Below are 15,762 nucleotides of genomic sequence, written 5' to 3'. Positions count from 1 at the left end.
CATATTAGTTTGAACCCCCCCCCAACAGCACTAGTAAACACTCCCCCCTAGGACATCGGTTCCGGTCCTGCCCAGGTGCAGACCGTCCGGTTTGTCCTGGTCCCACCTCCCCCAGAACCAGTTCCAATGTCCCAGGAATTTGAATCCCTCCCTCCTTGCACCATTCCTCAAGCCACGTATTCATCTTAACTATCCTGCTGTTCCTACTCTGACTAGCACGTGACACTGAGATTACTACCTTTGAGGTCCTACTTTTTAATTTAACTCCTAGCTTCCTAAATTCAGCTTGTAGGACCTCATGCTGTTTTTTTTAACCTATATCGTTGGTACCTATATGCACCACGACAACTGACTGTTCACCCTCTCCCTCCAGACTGCTTTGCAGCCGCTCCGAGACATCCTTGACCCTTGCACCAGGGAGGCAACATACCACCCTGGAGTCTCGATTGCGGCCACAGAAACGCCTATCTCTTCCCCTTACAATAGAATCTGCTACCACTATAGCTCTCCCACTCTTTTTCCTGCCCTCCTGTGCAGCAGAGCCACCCATGGTGCCTTGAACTTGGTTGCCTTCCCCTGATGAGCCATCTCCCCCCAACAGTATTCAAAGTGGTATATCTGTTTTGGAGGGAGATGTCTGCAGGGGACTCCTGCTCTGCCTGATGGTCACCCATTCCCTATCTGCCTGTGTAACCTTTACTTGCGGTGTGACCAACTCACTAAACGTGCTATTCACGACATCCTCAGCATTGCAGATGCTCCAGAGTGAATCCATGCGCAGCTCCAGTGCCGTCATGTGGTCTGACAGGAACTGCAGCTGGATACACTTCCCACAAACATAGTAGTCAGGGACACTGGAAATGTCCCTGATTTCCCACACAGCACAGGAGGAGCATGACACGGGTCTGGGCTCTCCTGCCATGACTTAACACTTAGATTAACTTAATTTGGCAACAATGCCAAAGGCTTCCTACTGATAAGAAAAGTAAAAGAAAAAGATTAAATACTCACCAATCCACCAGCCAATCACTTACCCACTTGGCTGCGACGTCACACTTCGATTTCTTTTTACTTCTTTCCTTCTGCCCCTGCACCAGCTGGCCTCCTCTGACGGCCGGGTCCTTTTATGGCTCTCCCAAATTGCCGCTCCCGCTCCTGTGGCCTCCTCCGACGGCCGCGCCCTTTTATGCGTCTCCTGAACTGCCGCTCCCGCTCCTGTGACCTCCTCCGATGGCTACGCCCTTTTATAGGTCTCCCGAACTGCTGCTCCTGCTCCTGTGGCCTCCTCTGATGGCAGTGTCCTTTTATGGCTCTCCCGAATTGCCGCTCCCGCTCCTGTGGCCTCCTCCGACGGCTGCGCCCTTTTATGGCCAACTTACATTTCTCCTCGGACGGCGTATGTGACCACTCCCAAGAGACCTTCTAGGCATTTAAGAAAAACCAACACATCAAAAAATCGACGCAGAACGACGCCATTGTTTTTATGCAAAGTTTTGGAGGGAGTCAAGAGCACATTAAATATACATCAAGCTTAATTTTTTTCAAACTTAAAACGCAGAAAATGGAAGTTGAATGCAATTCTTTAATTTTGGATTTTTTTTCCAAAGTGCCACACCACCACCAAACATCTCCAAACCGGGCTCGAGGGTTGGAGCATTGGCTGGCAGAATCACTCCCTCGCTCAGATACAGTGGCTCGGCTTCAAAAGAAGCCTGGGGACGGGGGGGAGGGGTTGGAAGCCGAACCGAAGGGATGAAAACCCTTAGACTATGCAGCAACATTAAATGAAGCCCGGGTGGGGGTGGAAGCCAAACTGGAGGGATGAGAGCCCTTACACTATGCAGCAACATTAAATGAAGTCCAGGCAGCGGTGGTGGGGGGGGGGGGGGGGGGGGGGGGGTGAGGGTGGAAGCTGAAGTGAAGGGACGAGAACCCTTACACTATTGCAGCAGCATCAAATGAAGCCCGGCAGAGTGGGCGGTGTTTCCCGATCTAAGCAAGCCTATTGCACATGCCCAGACCTGGGGGTGTGGTCCATAGTAGGGCGTTGACCTTGGGGAGAGAGACAACGACGAAGCTTGTCTTGCTGTTTTGAGCTTCTTGCAAAGGTACAATTTAATCATTGGAGCAATACTGACAATGCCATACCTCGTGCAAGCCTTCTGCATGATGTTGCTGTGGAGACAATTGATTCGACGGCATCGCATAAGGAACCTAACAGTACATAGGATGATGGGCAGAAGGCCTTACTGAAGTTGGGTATATCGAGACAGGCGTTCGTACCTGCACCTGAGTGATGCAGACTGTGAGAGAAGGTTGCGTTTCCGCAAATAATTTGTAACCGAGATCTGAGAGTTAGTAAAGGCAGACAGCAACCTAGAAGTGTCAGGAGGGCTACTTTGTCAGTTGAAGTGAAGGTTACAGATGTACTTTCATTCTATGCATCTGGATCGTTCCAGGCCACAACTGGGGATGTGTGCGCCATTTCTCAACAGCAACACATATCTGCATTTGGCAGGTGACTGCTGCACTATATGCCCAGAGGAATGACTATATAAAGTTCCCCATGACTGCCAATGTGTGAAAGGGCTGTGGGCTTCTCCAGGATTGCTGGCTTCCCAAAGGTACAGGGTTGCATTGATTGTACCCACATCGCCTTGTGAGCACCTTTGGAGGATTCCGAGATGTACAGGGACAGAAAAAGCTTCCACTCCGTTAATGTGCAGCTCGTGTTTAACTACATGCATTGCATCATGTCAGTTGATGCAAGATACCCTGGGAGCACCCATGATGTGTTCATCCTACGTGAGAGCGTTGTTTCTGTCATGGTTCAGCAGCAGCCAGAAGGGCAGAGCTGGCTACTGGGAGACAAAGGGTACGGCCTTACCACCTGGCTCATGATGCCCCTACGCCTAACCCGGACAGAAGCTGACCGGGAATACAACATGTCGCACATTGCAGCGCGCAGCATAAGAGAGCACAAGATTGGCACCTTGAAACAGCGTTTCCGATGCCAGGACTATTCCGGAGGCTACTTGCAATACCCCCCTGAGATTGTCGGTCAGTTCACTGTTGTGTGCTGCATGCTGCATAACTTAGCCATCATGAGGTAGCAGCAGCAGGTAGTAGAAGACCCACCTAAGGTGAGAGTGGCTGATGATGAGGAGGATGACGACGAGGCGGAGGAGGTCAAGGAAGTCATGGCCCTTTAACGATTGCTCGAGCCTTGCACCAGCAGCTCATCCGTGAACACTTTGCTGCCTGAAGGCTCAGCGGCAACTATTCCAAATGGACCATGTTACTGCTTGAACCCGTTCCGTAATGTTGTGTTGTGTTAATGGAACAAATAATGAAAATGATTCAGTTATAATTTAAAATATATTTTATTCAAAAGTTTAACACTTGTTTGTACTTAACTTTAATAAAAATATTCCAGTATCAAACAAGATCACTTACAAACTTTAAGATCACGTACAAACTTTTAAACTTGTAAATTTATATCATTAACAAAAAACTTTTAATTTGAGAACAGTTACAACAGTAACAACAGCAAAGAAAGGCTGCACCCATCTCTCCTCCACCTTATTCTAAGACCGCCCGTTGCGCTTGTTCTTGTTGACTCCACCCCTGCCCGCAGGTGGTGGCACAGTGTTACTCGGGTTGGTGCCAAGCTTATTCTTTCGAATATCTCGGGTAATGCGCACTTCTTGATGGGGGTGGGGAGAGGCGGTAATGTGGAAGGCCCGGCTTGGGCCTCTTCAGAGGCTGGTCTGGGGATTAGTGTGGGAGTGGCAGTTGACTCTGTCAATGGGCGTGGGGTCTGGGCGTGTTCCCTTATTGCAGCAGCTAACTCCGACATTCTTTCTCTCGTACCCTGACACGTTCGCCAATAGTGTTTCAACTACCTGCAACATTCCCTTTCTCATGTTCACTGACAGCGCATCAGCTACCTGCGACATTCCATCATGTGCACCGACGTGGTTTTAGCTGAATGAGACATTCCCCCTCTCATGTTCCTGGCTAGTGTTCCCATTTCTCGTGACAGTGTTGTTACTTCTCCCAACAGTCCCAATATCTCATCATCCACCCCACTGGTGTCCAGGAGTTATCATGCAAGGTCAATGCTCTCCGCACTCATTGCCATCATCTGAACCACATCTGTTAGATCCTATACCTCAGGAGAGCACTGTCGAGCTCTCCTTCCCCTCTTCACCCTGGGTTTGGCTTGCTGCATCTCACTGGGACCCACAGCCTCGGATGGTGGGAAATCATGGAGTGTCCCACCAACACTTGTACCACACAGGAAAGGGGCTGGCACCTCAATGGGAGACACCTGTACCTTCTCCAGAGTGAGTACAACAGTGGGGGCTTCATCCATCACCTCCCCTTCCCCCTCCCCATTACCCCATGCTCTTGGTCTGGAAGGTGGGATTGGAAGATGTTCTCCTCCTCAGGCTCGTCAATGTCTGAATCTACTTCTGCATCGGCTTCAGCCTCGTCAGGGTTGGCCTCAAGTTCTGCAAAATATAACGGAACAGACAAATAGTTAGCAGAGGAGGGGACAGGGTGTTATCAGTAGCCACACACAGCGCAGGCAGCAGGCTCATTTGAAGGACCACGATGAATGATAGCACATTGCATCAACCGAAGCGTAGCTGCAGAGACATCCCCATGAACCTAAGCATGGCTAGCCCGCACAGTACTTAACATTCAGCAAAGCCAGACTGTGGAATTTGCAGAACTTACCCTCTCCCTCGAGTGTGGGCCCAGCTTGTGCAGTGGTGGTTGCTTTTCTCCAGGCAGGACCCATCAAAGCAGTGACCCTGTCTTCCAAGAGCGTCAGTGGGTGCAGATTTGCCGGGCCTCCTCCTGTTCGAGTTCTTTCCTTTTTGTTGTGTGCCACCTTACTCTGCAAAGATGAAAATATAACTTTTTAGAGAGGGTGTCTTTCTGCTGGGTGGGACATATACAGATGATCACATTTAAAATTGCCATTCCAGTGAATAAATGAAAATATTACTTACACTAACTTATTTTTGCACTGGCCTCCAGACCTCGGGATGGTCACCATTGCACAGTAACCTTCTGCAACTTGGTTCCAGCATTTCTTCATTTCTTTTGCTGAAACTTTTGTGAGACCTCGGCTGGTGTCCAGCTCATGCCATCTGGCCTCAATCACAGTAACTAGTGCCTCCAACTTCACCCTGTAAGTAGTCCTTGGTCCTTGAGCCGCGTTGCATCTTGTATTGCAGCTCCGATTTTTCCAATGAGAATTAAAGTTCTCACATACAACTAGCTCTTTAAAGATTGGTGAATGCAGACCGGGAGCTGTACTGGGCATGTGCGCCCATAGCAGTCACATCAAAAACGTCCTTTCTTTTTTCACGCATGCACAAAAGGGGGGGGGGGGGGGGGGCATAATTTTTTCGGCGCAGACATTAGGCTCCACCTCCAAAGCTAAAGGACAAGCTGCGTGGCGCCAATTTCAAAAAATAGAACTAGGAAACTTGCTGGTTATTTCTTTTGGAGTAGTCGGGGCCAAAAAGAAACAGCATAACCCTTGCAGTATGCCAAAAAACAGCATTGGGGAAAATTGAGCCCCAAAGTTCTGCAGTTTGCTACATTCAGTTGCGGTGGACAATTAGATCCTCCTCCTCCTGTTAGTAATTTATCAATATCCCTATGCTCAATGATGGCAAAAGACAAGGGTGAAGCGTTCACAACCATCTTCAGCCAAAAGTGCCGAGTTGATGATCTATCTCGGCCTCCTCCCGAGGTCCCCACCATCACAGAAGCCAGATTCAGCTATTCCGATTCACTCCATGTGTTATCAAGAAACAGCTGAGCATACTGGACACAGCAAAGGCTATGGGCCACGACAATATTCTGGCTGTAGTGCTGTAGATTTGTGCTCCAGAACTAGTCGCACCTCTAGCCAAGCTGTTCCAGTACAGGTACAACACTGGCAACTACTAGACAAAGTGTAAAATTACGCAAATATGTCCCATCCCCAAAAAGCAGGACAAGCCCAATCCAGCCAATTATCGCCCCATCAGCCTATTCGCAATCATCAGCAAAGTGATGGAAGGAGTTGTCAACAGTGTTATCAAGTGGCACGTACTCACCAATAACCTGCTCACCAATGCTCAGTTTGGGTTCCGCCAGGACCACTCTGCTCCTGACCTCATTATAACCTTGGTCCAAACATGGACAAAAAAAAAGCTAAATTCCAGGTGTGAGGAGAGAGTGACATCAAGACAGCATTTGACTTAGTGTGGCATCAAGGAGCCTGAATAAAATTGAAGTCAATGGGAACCAAGTGGAAAACTCTCCACTGGTTGGAGTCCTACCTAGCACACAAAGGAAGATGGTTGTGTTTGTTAGAGGCCATTCATCTCAGCCCCAGGACATCACTGCAGGAGTTCCTCATGGCAGTGTCCTAGGCCCAAACATCTTCAGCTGCTTCATCAATGACCTTCCCTCCACACAAGATCAGAAGTGGGGATGTTCGCTAATGATTGCAGTGTTCAGTTCCATTCGCAACTCCTCAGGTAATGAAACAGTTCTTGCCCGTGTACAGCAAGACCTGGACAACATCCAGCTTGGGCTGATAAGTAGCAAGTAATAATTGCGCCACACAAGTGCCATCATTTCCAATGAGAGTCTAACCAGCTCCTCTTGACATTCAACAGGATTACCATCGTCAAATCCAGAAACTATCAAATATCCTGGGGGTCACCATTGACCAAAAACTTAACTGGACCAGCCACAAATACTTTGGCTACAAGTGCAGGGTATTCTGTGGCATGACTCCCCCCCACCGACTCTCCAAAGCCTTTCCATCTTCAAAGCACAAGTCAGGAGTGTAATGGAATTCTCTCCACTTGCCTGGACAAGTACAGCTCCAACAACACTCAAGAAGCGTGACACCATTCAGGACAAAGCAGCTCGCATGATTGGCACCCCATCTACCATCTTAAACATTCACTCCCTCTACCACTGACACACTGTGTCTGCAGTGTGTACCATCTACAAGATGCACTGCAGCAACTCGCCAAGGCTTCTTCGACAGCACCTCCCAAACCTGCGACCTCTACTACCTAGAAGAGCAAGGGAAGCAGATGCATGGGAACACCACCACCTTCAAGTTCCCCTCCAAGTCACACATACCATCTTAACTTGGAAATATATCCACTCCTTCATCGTTGCTGTGTCAAAATCCTGGAACTCCCTCTCGAACAGAACTATGGGAGTACCTTCACCACACAGACTGCAGCGGTTCAAGAAAGCAGCTCACCACCACCTTCTCAAGGGCAATTAGGGATAGGCAATGAATGCTGGCCTTGCCAGAAATGCCCACATCCTGTGAATTAATTTTTTAAAACTCTCATTTATGGCCTCTAGTTTTGGTCTCCACCACAAATTGAAACATCTTCTCAATGTCTACCCTATCAAACCCCTTTGTAATTTTAAGGGTAATCTGAGGTTACCTTTCAGCATTTTCTTTTCCAGAGAAAAGAGCCCCTGCCTGTTCAGATTTTCCTCATAGTTATAACTTCAGTTCAGGTATCACCCTTGTGAATCTTTTTTATACCTTTTCCAATTCCTCAATATCCATTTTATAATATGGAGTCGAGAACTGTGTACAGCACTCCAAGCGTGGTCTAACCAAGGTTCACTACAAGTTTAACAAAACTTGTCTGCTTTTCAATTCTTTCCCTCTAGAAATTAAACCCAGTGCTTGTTTTGCTTCTTTTTTAAAAATGACCTTATTAATCTGCATTGCTACTTTTAATGATTGTGCAGATACACACAAGATCACTTTGCGCTTCTACCCCATTCAGACTCATTATCCAAGCAGTATGTGGCCTTATTCTTCCTACTAAAATGAACACACGTCACACTGGTGTATACTGAAATTAATTTTCCAATTACATGCCCATTCTTCAAGTTTATTAATGTCATCTTGTATTTTGTCGCACTCTTCCTCGGTATTAACCCAATTTGAATGTTGACCGCAAATGTTGAAATTATATTTCTGATTCCGGAGTCCAAATTGTTTATGTAAATTGTGAACATCAGTGGTCTCTATCGATCCTTGTGGAACACCATTTCCCACCTTTTGCGAGCCTGAGTAACTACCCTGAACTCTTTGTTTTCTATTCTGTAGCCAGTTTGCTATCCACTCTACGACTTATCCAGATTCCACATACTCTGACCTTGGTCATGAGTCTATTATGTGGTAGCTTTATCAAGGCCTTTTGAAAATCCAAAAATATTGATTATACCTTTTTTTGTTCGTTCATGGGATGTGGGCGTCGCTGGCAAGACCTGCATTTATTGCCCATCGCTAATTGTCCTTGAGAAGGTGGTGGTGAGCCGCCTTCTTGAACTGCTGCAGTCTGTGTGATGAAGGTACTCCCACGGTGCTGTGAGAGAGGGAGTTTCAGGATTTTGACCCGATGATGAAGGAACACCGATATAGTTCCAAGTCAGAATGGTGTGTGAATTGGTAGGGAACTTGTAGGTGGTTTTGTCTGGTTCAGCCTCAGACAAAAGTTGGCGAGAGGGATGGAGTCAGTGGCTAGGGAACAGAGTTTGTGGCGGGGATCGAAAACATTGGCTTCGGTCTTCCCAATATTCAATTGGAGGCAATTTCTGCTCATCCAGAACTAGATGTCAGACAAGCAGTCTGACAATTTGGAGATGGTGGAGGGATCGAGAGAAGTGGCAGAGAGGTAGAGCTGGGTGTCATCAGCGTACATGTGAAAACCGACGCTGTGTTTTCGGATGATGTCACCAGGGGGCGGGAGATAAGAAATAGGAGGGGGCCAAGGATAGATCCTTGGGGGACACCAGAGGTTACGATGCGGGGGCAGGAAGAGAAGCCGTTGCAGGTGATTCTCTGGCTCCGATTAGATATATAAGCAAGTGCAGTTCCACTCAGCTGGATGATAGTGGAGAGACGTTGGAGAAGGAGAGTGGTCAACTGTGTCAAAGGCTACAGGCAAGTCAAGAAGGACAAGGAGGGATGGTTTGTCTTTGTCAAAGGATGTTATTTATGACTTTGATGCGAGCCGTTTCGATACGGTGGCTGGCACGGAAACTGAACTGGAGAGATTCAAACATGGATACGGATTTGGAAGGCACAACACGTTCAAGGACTTGAGAGGAAACGGAGGTTGGGGATGGGGCTGGTTTTTTTTGAGGAGAGGGGTGATGATGGCAGATTCGAGGGAGAGGGGGACAATACCTGAGGAGAGAGAACCGTTAACAGTGTCAGCTAACATGGGAACCAGAAAAGGAAGTTGGGTGGTCAGCAGTTTGGTGGGAATAGGGTCAAGGGAACATAAAAACATAACAAATAGGAGCAGGAGTAGGCCATACGGCCCCTCGAGCCTGCTCCACCATTTAATAAGATCATGGCTGATCTGATCATGGACTCAGGTCCACTTCCCTGCCTGTCCCCATAACCCCTTATTCACTTAAGAAACTGTCTATCTGTCTTAAATTTATTCAATGTCCCAGCTTCCACAGCTCTCTGAGGCAGCAAATTCCACAGATTTACAACCCTCAGAGAAGAAATTTCTCATCTGTTTTAAAGCGGCCCCTTATTCTAAGATTATGCCCTCGAGTTCTAGTCTCCCCCATCAGTGGAAACATCCTCTCTGCATCCACCTTGTCGAGACCCCTCATAATCTTATACGTTTCGATAAGATCACCTCTCATTCTTCTGAATTCCAATAAGTAGAGGCCAAACCTACTCAACCTTTCCTCATAAATCAATCCCTTCATTTCCGGAATCCGGGAGCAGGAAGTGGGTATACACTTCTGCGTGCACTTTATATTTCTCAGTCAAAAGCAGTAAGCCAGGTAGAAACTAGTAAAAAAAACAACATGCAGCAACAGTCTGGGGTACAGGTGGCAATGTGGAGTGTTTAAATTTCACAGGAGTCAAGTTGCAGTACTTGAGTTAACAAAAATTATATGGTATTAATGCAGCATTAATAATCACGGTATAGTCACAAGAACTGTACATCAGAATGTAGCAAACTGATATCTGAACTTATTCCAAATCTAAGTCTGATCTGAAACTAAATACATGCCAAGAGTTTAAGACTAAATCTCATCGGAGTCCAAATTCAGTGCAGCTTTTGGCATTACTTATTAACCTCTTCAGCAGTTCAAGAGTCAGAATTGTAACCAAGGGCACAGATTTAGTGTTTATGATATCAGTGAACTCGGTGACAGTTAATGTAAATCTAAAGTGTCACAAAATTATTTTAATATTGTGACTCAACATCCACAAGACTCCAATACACTGTCCGTAAGGCCATCTGCATAATATATTTGATTAAGGCAGCATAAAATATATATATTTTTAAAGATACAATGCATCCTTGTTTTTCCTCCATGGCCTCACCCCTCCCTTTCTCTGTAATCTCCTTCAGGCTCATAAACCCCGCCCCGCAAGAGATATCTGTGTTCCTCAAATTCTGCCCTCTTAAGCATCCCTGATTATATTTGCTCGGTGGCCATTCCTTCAGCTGCCTAGGCCTTAAGCTCTGGAACACTCTCCCTAAACTTCTTAAACACGCTCCTTAAAACCTATCCCTTTGACCAAGCTACTGGTCATCTGCCGTAATTTCTTCTTGTGTGGCTCGGTGTCAACATTTTTTTTTGTTTTATGACACTCCTGTGAAGTACTTTGGGACATTTTATAGAGAGGGAAGGTGGGAAGAGAAGCGGGGAGACAAGAGACGGGAAGAAGGGAAGGGGGGAAGAAAAAGGAAAGAAAAAAGGAAGGAAACGGAAGGAAGGAAGGAAGAAAACGGAAGGAAGGACAAGGAAGGAAATGGAAGGAAGGGAAGAAATGGAAGGAAGGAAAAAGGAAGGAAGGAAAAAGGAAGGAAGGAAGAAAAAAGGAAAAGGAAAAAAGAAAAGGAATGGAAAAAAGAAAAAAGGAAAAAGGAAGGAAGGCAAAACAAGGAAGGAAAAGGGAGGAAGGACGAAGGAAAAAGGAAGGAAGGTAAAAGAAGGGAAGGGAAGTAAAGTAAAAGGAAGGAAAGGGAAGGAATGAAGAAAAAGGAAAGACAAGAAAGGAAAAGGAAGGGGAAGGCAGGAAGGGGAAGGAAGGAAAATTAAGGAAGGAAGGAAAATGAAGGTAGGAAGGAAAAAGGAAGGGCGAAGGAAAAGGAAAGAATGAAGGAAGGAAGGAAAGACTTGCATTTATATAGAGCCTTTCACGACCACCGGACATAGTTATTATTAAAGTAAATAATAACCATGTTACCTTTAGGAAAAAGACAGAAACATCCAAACTGGTAGCTTGGGGCAATTCTTCACCCAATGACCAGAGAAGGCTAATCAATTTTAAATTCAGTCCCATTGCTACAATTTTTCACATGTCTCAATTTTATGTTGTCTTGCCCATAACAGAAATGCAGAATGGGCAACATGCTTATTACACGACCGATTTACAACATTTAAAGCACTAAGTTGACCGGAGCAAAAGGATAGATGTTTTCTACGTGAAGAAAACTTGAATGCAACAAACATATATGAAAAAAAACATGGCCATATTCCTTATAGAAAAACTGGAAGACCGTGTGAAGGGACAGACAGGTGAGCACAGCCTTTGTTCAGATGCAAATCAGGTTAATGTGATTTAACACAAGGTCCTTACCTTTACCAGAGCTAAAAACCTGTCCAAAATAGTGATGGCAAGAGAAAGGGTTTCTGGATAAAAATGAAATTTGCTCTTTAGTTCAGCCAGCCATTGAATCACCTCATCCCGCTGTGCTGGAGAAACATCTGTATCCTGCAGAAGCAAACAGAAACCAGTTGTTATGAGGATTCCCATTTAGATGCTAGCTTACAAAATGTGTTTGAAACTATAAAGGAATTTAGTTAGTTAGATTAGGTAGACAAGAAGTTTTACACAACACGATACTAAATATAGGAGTAATACTGGGTCTTACTAGAAGTTTCTCCTAGGCCAGTTATAATGAACTCACTTCCTTCATAATGTAACATTTCTCTAGAATAGGAAACACATACTCTGGACTAAACCTTTCATTGCTGTCACAAAAAGAGTATTAGAATAGTTGGCAGTAAAATTTAGCGTGTAATACCATCCCTTTCAGTTACACTGTCCATGCTTATATCAGGCAAATGGAGTTAACCATTTGTTATCAATAGGATTCAATTACAAAGGTGTAGCTTATAATGTACTAAGTGCGCTGACTATTTCAGGTAGTATTTATCAATTTTAAAGGCTGTCCTGATTTCAGGCAATGTTGGGTCTTCAAACAGTTTTAATCACACCTCGTTAAAGTGCGATTACCTTAGTGAAGAGATTCTGGATGCAACTGCTAACAATTGATGGTAATAGTAGGGAATTTCAGATACTGGAATATATTAACTGGGATCGAATCAGTGTAAACGTGTAAAGTGTAATCAGTGTAAAAGGTATAGAGGGCACATAATCCTAAACTTTTTTAGCCAGTATGTAGCAAATCTAACAAGAGAGGGGCCAGTTCTAGCCTCAGTTTTAGGGAATGAAGCTGGGCAGGTGAAAGGGGTATCAGTGGGAGACTATTTTGATGGTAGTGATCATAATTCACTTAGATTTAGTGTAGTTATGGAAAAGGACAAAGATAGGTCTGGAATAAACATTTTTAATTGGGAAAGGCCAGTTTTACTAAGCTAAGATGTGATTTAGCAAAAGTGGACTGGAAACAGCTATTTGAAGGTTAATCAGTGTCGGAGCAGTGGGAGGCATTCAAGGAGGAGATAGTGAGGGTTCAGAGCAAATATGTTCCCACAAAGAAAAAGGGACTTCCAAATCTATAGTCCCCTGGATGTCAAGGGGCATACAGGGCAAGACAAGGCAAAAAGGGAAGCTTATGTCAGATATGGAGCGCTAAATACTGGAAAAAAACCTAGAGGAGCATAGAAAGTGCAAGGGTGAAATTAAAAAGAAAATCAGCAAAGCAAAGAGAGGGCATAAAAAATATTGATAAGTAACATCAAGGAAAACCCAAAGATTTTTTATAAATGCATAAAGAGCATGAGGATAACTAAAGAAACAATAGAGCCTATTAGAGATCAAAAAGGTTACCTGTGTATGGAGGCGGAAGAAATGGGTATGGTTCTTAATGAATACTTTGCGTCTGTCTTTACAAAAGAGGGGAACGATGCAGACATTGTAGTTGAGGAGGAATGTGAAATATTAGAGGAGGTAAACATAGTCAAGAGAAAGTATTAAGGGATTTATCATTTTTGAAAGTAGTGTGAAGAGGCCCGGATGAAATGTATCCCAGGCTATGCAGTGCCCAAGATTGGGCACAATACTCCAGTTGAAGCTGAATCAGTGTTTTATAAAGGTTCATCATAACTTCCTTGCTTTTGTACTCTATGTCTCTACTTATAAATCCCAAGTTCCTATATGCTTTATTAACTGCTTTCTCAACCTGCCCTGCCACCTTCAATGATTTGTGCACATATACCCCCAGGTGGCTCCGTTTCTGTACCCCTTTAGAATTGTACCCTTTAGTTTATATTGCCTCTCCTCATTCACTACCAAAAAGGATCACTTTGCACTTTTCTGCATTAAATTTCATCTGCGAGATGTCCACCCATTCCAGCCTGTCTATGTCCTCTTGAAGTCTATCACTATCCTCCTCAATTTCCTACCCATGTTGCCACTGTCCCTTTTAGTTTTACCATCCACCGCATATAGCAGCTATATCACGTTAACACCAATGCGGCAGCTATAAGCGGTGGGTATAACCATAGAGTTTACAGCACAGAAGGTGGCCAAACGTGTCCATTGGAGCAATCGGAAACTAACCTTACTGCACTGCTCTCCCCATAACCTTGTATCTTCCTTTTCTTCAAATATTTATCCATTTTCCCTTAAAAGACACAATGACCTCTGTCACAATTACTTCCTGTAGCAAAGCATTGGATGCTCCTGTATAACATTTCTCATAGCCCCTCCCCTCACTCTCAATAATAAATTGAAATTGATAACCTTGTTAATAACTTGTCCCTATTTACTTTATCAAAAAGCTTCATAAAATAGTCCCAGTATCTCAAGTCCCTCCTCGTGCCTGTAGTTTCCTATCCCTGTCGTCATTCTGGTGACACTATGTTGGCTTTAATGTGCTTTCTGTAATGGGGCACCCAAAATTGCACACCATACTCTAACTATGACCTAACCAGTGTTTTGTATAAATTTAATCTTGTACTTATTTATAAAACCCTGTTACTATCCTGCTTAAAGGTTTTATCTACCTGCACTCGGAGAATTACATATTTGAACCGCTAAGTCAATTACTTCATCCACATTTGTCACTGTCATTCCACTGTGTGGAGATTTCCATTCCTTGTTTTTCCTCCCAAAATGTATTACCTGAAACTTAACATAAAATTGTATCTGTCACCTGTCTGCCCATTCTTTGAACCCGTCTCACTGAAGTTTTTCTACAGTCCTCCTCATTGTTTGCCAAACCTCTTGCTTTGCGTCATTAGCAAACTTCAAGATTGTGTTCCCTATATCCAGCATCTATACATAAAGTGGATCTCACATTGACCAACAGTACAGCAATTCTAACCTTTCTCAAATTAGAGCAACAGTCATTTACATGAATTCATTGTTTGCTGTTATCTGTACTGCTACATTTCCTTTTATACTACATGCCTGAATTTATCGAACAAGCATTGAGAGATGCCTCAACAAACACCTTCTGAAAATCCTTTTTCACTGTATCTTTCTTTTGATATTTTCCTGCTATTTCACTTAAACCGTTGACTTCTATTCCAATAGCTTGATAAATCTCTCTCGTCTCAAACCTAGACTTTTCCTACCCCCAACATATTTGTTTAAATTCTCCCTCATTATCTACTCTGTCTGCAAAGATATTGGTGCTATTTCAATTCAACTGAAGCCCATCGCCTTTGGTGTAGCCTTCCCAAAATTGTTCCATTGCCCCAAGAATGTAAACTCTCGCTCCTGCACCAGCCCTGCAGTCACACATTGACCATCCTAATCTTCCTCTCCTTAACCTGTTTACGTGACACAGGAAGCAGGTGTGACATTACCACCATTGAGGGCTTGTTTTTCAATCTTGTACCCTTTACCTCCCTCTACAAGACCTAAACATACTTCTATCTATGTCATCGGTTCCATGAATTTTGGCTGCTTCTCTTTCTAGAGTTTTTTTTTCTACCAGTTCCACAATGTCCTTCACCTTGGCACAAGGGAGTCAACAATACCATCAAGGACACTCGGTCATAACTGCAAAAAAGGCTTTAGACTATAGAATCTTTCACTACCACCATTCTCCTATTCTCGAAGGATACCCAATTCTTATTCCATATTATGCAGGACCACCCTCCAGAGACACTGTCACTATCCATCTAATAGTTGTCCAATGCAAATGGGTGAATTTTTAAGCGCCCCCCCCCCTCCCCAGGACAAGCTGGACAGTGTCGGGCAGGGGGTAAACTGTTAAAAATGGGAAACCCAACCTCAAGCCGCCGCGAACAGTTTAACCATGGCGGGTTTGGGGGAGGCTGAATAACCTGCTCGAGAGGCGGGTAGGCAATTATATTTAAATGAGGCTCTGTGCCTTAGATTTAGTCAGTGATTTGGATTTCGTGCTTCCAGCATGGGTTTTGCAGCGCTCGGAAAAAACCCGGCAGCTAAAGGGAGGCAGAAGCTGCCAGATCCAACAGGCATGTGCTTTTTCAGCA

At 44.7% G+C, this 15,762-nt stretch overlaps 1 protein-coding gene across 1 annotated transcript in view; it reads right to left on the bottom strand.

The window, feature by feature from the left end:
* ccni (cyclin I) overlaps positions 1-15,762 on the bottom strand; it is a 93,722-nt gene that overhangs the window by 14,058 nt on the left and 63,902 nt on the right. Inside the window, exon 3 of the mRNA XM_070871028.1 lies at positions 11,687-11,821. Within this exon, the coding sequence (XP_070727129.1) occupies positions 11,687-11,821 (135 nt within the window). The remainder of the gene's footprint in view (positions 1-11,686; positions 11,822-15,762) is intronic.

This window comes from Pristiophorus japonicus, chromosome 2 (genome assembly GCF_044704955.1).
Source record: "Pristiophorus japonicus isolate sPriJap1 chromosome 2, sPriJap1.hap1, whole genome shotgun sequence".
Classification (NCBI taxonomy): domain Eukaryota; kingdom Metazoa; phylum Chordata; class Chondrichthyes; family Pristiophoridae; genus Pristiophorus; species Pristiophorus japonicus.
The sequence above is the reverse complement of the archived record's forward strand: the minus strand, read 5'-3'. Positions and strand labels throughout refer to the sequence as shown.